General features: G+C 45.1%; 2 protein-coding genes across 2 annotated transcripts; both read right to left on the reverse strand.

The window, feature by feature from the left end:
- Nucleotides 1-2,038: 2,038 nt before the first annotated feature.
- On the reverse strand, nucleotides 2,039-2,761 carry LOC139141559 (uncharacterized protein F54H12.2-like). The gene has a single exon (XM_070711152.1). The coding sequence runs from the start codon at nucleotides 2,759-2,761 to the stop codon at nucleotides 2,039-2,041; it is 723 nt and encodes a 240-aa protein (XP_070567253.1).
- A 1,586-nt stretch (nucleotides 2,762-4,347) lies between these two features.
- Nucleotides 4,348-4,869, reverse strand: LOC139141561 (uncharacterized). Its single transcript, XM_070711153.1, has one exon. It carries the CDS (start codon nucleotides 4,867-4,869, stop codon nucleotides 4,348-4,350), a length of 522 nt encoding a protein of 173 aa, XP_070567254.1.
- Nucleotides 4,870-6,369: the final 1,500 nt, after the last annotated feature.

A 6,369-nucleotide genomic window follows, 5' to 3' on the forward strand; every position in this document is an offset into this window, starting at 1 on the left:
AAAGTATTCACCATGACTACCATCCACAAACAGGTTTTACATCACTTTTAACTTTTGAGAGTCCCTGGGACTCCTGGTGTTAGAAAATGGGAGTCCTACATCAAAATATGGGGGTCCCAATTTATTTCACAAAAATGTTTTATAGTTTATCAATGCCATGGTCTTCACTGTGTTCAATTAGTATTAATTTGCATACACAGAGACAACAAGGTTCCATATTGTACATGGAGGGGTAACTATTGTGCAACACATGCACACAACTATAGGGCATATTCAACTGACTCTGTATAGTTTGAACCGCCTGTATAACTATAATGAAGAGTTGAAGACAAAAAACACATTTCACTAACCTTTTTATCGATTAATTTTGGTGTTTGACCCAACTTACATTAGTTTAATTCACGTACGCGTGTGTAACTATCTGTGGCTTATCGAGTCACGGACTCGTACTACCATACATACTAGTCAATCCGTTCGCCAAGTTTGATCACATTTTTTGACAAGCACGCCACAAAATCCGCCACAAAATGGAAAGAAACCACTAAGTATCGAGAAAAAAGTTTCATGTCCGGTTTATTTCAGTTAAAAAAATGCGTAACACGTAGGAAATGTCTCGCAATGTCAACAGTTCAGAACAACTACATTTCATTTACAAACCGGGTCGACTGTTATGGCCGTCTCGCTTCAGGACGGCCGGAGGTCAAATATCAACAGTTTAAAGGGGCTTTTTGGCAGTCAAACGCTTGAAAATTCACAAAATACACTTCAATTTAACCGAATCCTTACAAATTTCTCAATCTTGCATGTTTTGGACTTCGAAAACCTTAACCTCGGGTTCCATGTCGAGAGTTAGGCATCACACAGTGCCGCCATCTTGGCCGCCGATACGTTCGAAGTTCACTATCGCGATCGATTGGTCACCAAATCGCGTCATTTTTCCATAAAATATTCTCAAAAAAACTGTAAAATCTATCATTTCTATCACCCAGAGGGCAGTAGCTTGGCATAATATAGTTGTCTTCCGTGTCTACGGCATGGTAAAGCTTTCAAAACGTACGTACGTGTTTCGTTCAATGCACTGTGGCCGTATCCGCGTACGGGTGAAACTGCAGACCTGATTAAATATTCATGAAAACCGCTGACCTCTTTTGAAGAAAGTTCGCATAAATTACTGGAATTTTCGATTGTTAGGCTGCATGATGTCATTATTTTAGTCCTTATATGGTACTAAACTGGGTTCAAAGGGTCAGGAATACCCTCCTTCTGGCTGAGTTCGGCAATGCATAGCTAAGTTAGGCATAAGCATAGAACGCAATCACTGTCGGTTTATATACCGACGTGGCGCTGAGAGCGAGAATGCCGTGTCGGTTTATAAACCGACGCGGCACTTTAAGGGTTAAAGTACGGGGTCGGTAAGGTTTACTGGGATGTGTTTTACGTGTTCAGCAGCTTCGCAAGGTGTACACCAGCAACAGATATTGCTGCGTCCCAAGGGACGCGTGGTTTAGTTTTTGAGGGGTCCTGCGTCCGGTTTTATGCGTAAAGGACGCAGAAATGCGCGTCATGTAAAACCCTGCACAAAGTAAAAGCCACCCAATGTTTTCCTGGTTTGGTACTGGGATCCACGCTGGCAAGAAAAGCGGCAGGAAAGGATTTGAGTTTGGCCTTGGGTAACTTATCAGAGGCTCTCACCCCACCAAAAGAGGATGCCGTGTACTGATCTGCAAGCAAGATCTCCCTGAGCTTGAGAGTGTCCAATTCTTCTCTCGTGTGATGTTCGTCAAATGATCAGGGATCAAAAGTCAAACAGGACGTTGCGATCTCTGTCAATTTCATGACTTGTCCAGCTCGCCATACACGAGTAAATTCACCGTATTTGGCAGGGCTTGTCTGAACTGCAGTTCGATGCCCAAGTTGCCTTCTTTGACCAGGTTCAAATGTCCTCCGTCAGCAGACAAGTCAGGTGTGAGATCAAAGGCAAACAGTGTGTATCCATTGTCGTATTCATAGCGATTGATGTTGATTCCTTCATCCCGACCTATTTTATTTGTCCTGTAAACAGGGAATAGTAGGCCATGATGAATGATTGGCCGCCAGCTTTGGTGAAGTCCAGTTTCAGAGGTTTGCTTGGCACTTGTTTTCCACCCACATTTAGGACCAGCGACGTCATGTCGTAATGTTTGAAGTTGAAAGGATTCTTCTTGTATGAACCGTTGAAGGCATCGTTGTCCACCAGACCCAAAAACACTCGTTTAGGTAGCTGTCCCAGAAAGATGTGGTCTTTATTGAACGACATGGTGTTTCCGGGAATGGACAGAACCTTCATCACACAACGATGTACAGGATACTTGGATGGTCCCTGCTTTAAAGCTTCTGCATGGCCCAGCTGTACCGACGGACTGAGTTTTATTTTCCTGACCAGTAGTGTGGCTTCAGTGACTACAACTTTAAAGCCTGGATTTTCTGCAGAGCTCACAAGGGAGAAGGCATTCGTACTTCTATTGAGTTTGAGACGTAATTTGACACCATTCATTAGATATTTGGTCTGTAAGTAGAGATCCCATTGGATGGCTCCTACCATATCGACAACTTGACTGCCAGACGTGAAGGCATATCGGTTTTTCAGTCCCTTGTTCACTTCTCCACCTGCTTTGGTAGGGTCCACTTCATCCATTTTCAAGTGATAGTCCTTGAAGAATAGGGCTGAACCGATATGGGTGTCTTTGGCCTCCTCACAATAATTCAACAAGGTCTCCAACATCGCTCGGTAGGGGTAAGCAGGGGAGGGGCTGGATATCAATTTGCCATTGAGGTGTACATCCGTTTGACTGAACAGTGAATGGAGCCACAAGTTGGCAGGACCCGCTGCTTCATATGCACGAGGTTAGTACAATCAACTTTTGTAATCTTAGCCTTGATCAGAAGGAGTGTTGAGGACAGATCGACGTAGTCTTCCCCTGAACCTGAAATCACAAATTCGATGGGTCCGAATTCCACAATATGTATCAGGGGATGCACATCTTCCTGTTCTCCCTCTTCTACAGTTGTCTGCAACGGAGGAACTGTGAACAAGTAAGTTCACTCTTGGTACATTTGCAAGAGTGTTTTTGAAGAAATGCCATGTTAAAAGCATCAGTCAAAAATGTCGGGAGATCTTCTCTGTCGGTTTTGGAGGAAATGACCCTTCTGCGTGGTGCTCTGCGTTTTATACCACCACCATTGCCTGGGGAGACAAACTGTCTTAAACCCCTTCCTGTCATCAGGTCTTTGCCAGCTTTCAATAATCGTCTTTTTGCAGAACGCTTCACGTTACGTCCGCTCAGTGCATCGCCTGCAATGTTGAGTCCTGTTCTCAACATCTGTCTGCCAAGGACTTTGGCGCCTTGTTTGAGCAGTGGCGTGGCGGCGCGGAGAGTCCACCGAGGATGCCGCCCAAACCATATCCTCGTTGTACGGCTGCTCCGTGAAACGATGCTCCATTTTCAACCTGATCCAAATAAAACTTCTTGTATGTGGCAGGGTTGTTTTCATAGACTCGCCATCTGCGAGACATGTTCATGACTACAACAGTGTTGGACGTCGTTTCCTGAAGGCTAGTGTCACGATCACTTTCCCACCTTGAAATGGCACTTTTTGACCCATGTCGTCTCTTATGTAGACTTCTACTGTTTCGAATTCACGATGTCTAAGGGGAAGAAAGTATGGAGTGTGGAAGGTGCTGTTGATCATCTAGCCATGGATCCCTTCCACATTTTCTATTCTCAGCAGGGGTGTATACAAAACTCCGACCAACTGTTCATCCACTAGGTCGCAGTACACATACAGAGAAGAGAGGTTTCGAACGTTGAACATGAAAGGCGCATCACTCTTCTGTCTTAAGATGGTATTGGGATAAAATCCCATGAGTTCGGCCTGACCTGGGAGAAAGTGGAGTCTGGCATCCTCACCCACATCAGCGATTACTTTCCTGGATGCCGTGTCGAAAGTAAACTGGACATTGTCGAGTAAGCCTTGCTCTCTCAGAGTGGTCAGTATACTTCCAAAACCATCATAGTAGCCTGCAGGTATTTCGATAGGTGTCTCGCTATGGTCCTCATCATTGTAAAGGAGCAAGTTTCTACCCCCGACCACATTATACCAAGAGAAAGGGTAGTGTATTTCCATCAAGGCCCATTCCCAGTTCCTCTGCAGAGAAATGTGTTTGGGTAATTTCATAGTGTAGCCTGTCACTGTATTATCCTGAAAGATGTCCATGGATGAATTGCTTAGCAACGTCAAGAAGAAGGGGTATTCAGCCATGATGACCGTTGAGTTCCAAATGTGGTGATTGGTCAGAGCATCTCCTTATTATACCTTTGCCAAGTCCGTCACCCAACTGTTAAACTTGGCTGGCCAACCGTACCACTTGACCAAGTATTCTGTCTTTCCCTTTCTCTTTCTCGTCTTGAGTACCTTTTCCACTCTGAAGACATCATCGTCTTTCTTGACCACTCTTTGCAGTTCTTGCTCATAGAATGTCCCTTCTAACTCTTCACCATCGTAATCTTTCAACTTGTACAAGGGTGGTCGATCAGAGATCCGTCCTGATATGGTAAAAACTTCTTCAGTCCAATTGGGGAGGTAGCCCTTTTTGAACATACGTTTGGCTTTGCTGATGCGTACTTGATCCCCAATGTCACATTTGAATCTGACGGTTTGGGGTTCAAAGTGACTGTACAGTGCATCCCACACTTCCTTCTCGTTGGTCTTGTTCACATTGGCACGTTTTCTCTTGATGCTGCGGTGCCAGGTGTTGTTGTAAGATTGCATCAATTGAGGAAGAATGGAGATGTAGTTCAGGGTGTTGTTTCTGGTGAAGTATTTCCACATTTTGGTTTTCAGGGTCCGATTGAACCGTTCGACCACGGACGCTTTGTTTCATTGCCGGTGGTGAAGAAATGAATGCCTTCACCCTTGAGAAATTTTTGGAATAAGTGGTTGACAAACTCTTTACCCTGGTCCGTCTGCAGTTTCTCTGGTTTTCTCCCACTTTTTAAAATCAGTTGGAAGGCAGACACCAAGGTGGTTCCACGTTTATCTTTCAAGGGAATGGCCCAGGCATACTTGGACAGGATGTCAATGCAGGTGAGGATGTATCGATACCCTCGGTTGTATTTCGACAGGGAACTCAAGTCGGCAAGATCAGCCTGCCACTTCTGGTCCATACCCCCGACGATTACTCTAGCCCTTGGAAACCTCCATCGCACTGGCTTGTGCAGTGTGTAAATGTCCTGACGTTGCATCCATTCCCTCACTTGCTGACGGGTGATTTTCACCCCCCTTCTCTTGCAGCACGGTAAACAGCCTCGATTCCTCCAAAACTTGCAGAATGACTTGGTTCGTAAAACACCTGCTGAGATGTTGGTCTAAGTCCATCGATTTGGTCGCATGTTTCATGTTTGATAACGATGGACTCAGAACAGCAGGCACAAAGACACCTTACACGTTTGAGAAAATCACTTACAGAAAGAGAGGGGGGACAACACTCCATGACCACAACCTCCTGTAAAATGACCAGCAGCAGAATGGGCATTGTTTTAAAAGTCGATCCAACTCTTTGGATGATGCCGAGGTCTTCTTGCTGTTGAAATGACAGGAGACACCCTCTTCTTCTTGACAGGCAGCTGTTCGCTGAACAATTCGGATCCACCATCCCTGTCATCGCTGTGAATTAATCCTTTGGATTTCTTCCAAGACTGGATCCAGTTCCACCTATCTTTGTTGCCAACCAAGTCTTGGGGAACGTTCATGGTAGACAATACCTGTGCAAACTGTTGCCATCCCCTAGGAGTGAAAGTTTTCCTTCGACGTAAAACATCATTGACTAGATCTACCATGTGGGTGCCAGGTACGGGACTGCCATCGTACATCAATTCCCCCTTCTCATTCCAGTCAATCAGATCGTTCTGTTTCACTTTCTGCAGAAGTAGTTGTGCCTTTTTCTTCATAGATTTTGGTACACTTTCGATGACATCCAATTCGACTACATCTCTTGGCTTTGCATCGTCGATCCCTTCCCCCTCTGCAGTCAGGTTCAATGAAGACACGGTAGAGGAAGTTGCACCAGTTTTTGTTTCAGTTGGGACGATGCTGATTTTCACGGGTTCCTTCCTTTTGTCCATAAAAGCCCTATACTGCTGGAGAGCTTGTTGGTACAGTTTGGTTTTTTCATCATCAGCTAAATCTGTTCTCTCCAAAACCTGTTGCATCTCCCGATCTAATGAGGATAATACCTTGGTGACGGGATGTGTAGCCTGATTCTGCTGCACTTGTATTGTATCAAGCAATTCCTGTGGCACAAGTGCCATCTTCTTGGCGTGTTCCATGGGC

The sequence above is a fragment of the Ptychodera flava genome, chromosome 10 (genome assembly GCF_041260155.1).
Source record: "Ptychodera flava strain L36383 chromosome 10, AS_Pfla_20210202, whole genome shotgun sequence".
NCBI classification, from domain to species: domain Eukaryota; kingdom Metazoa; phylum Hemichordata; class Enteropneusta; family Ptychoderidae; genus Ptychodera; species Ptychodera flava.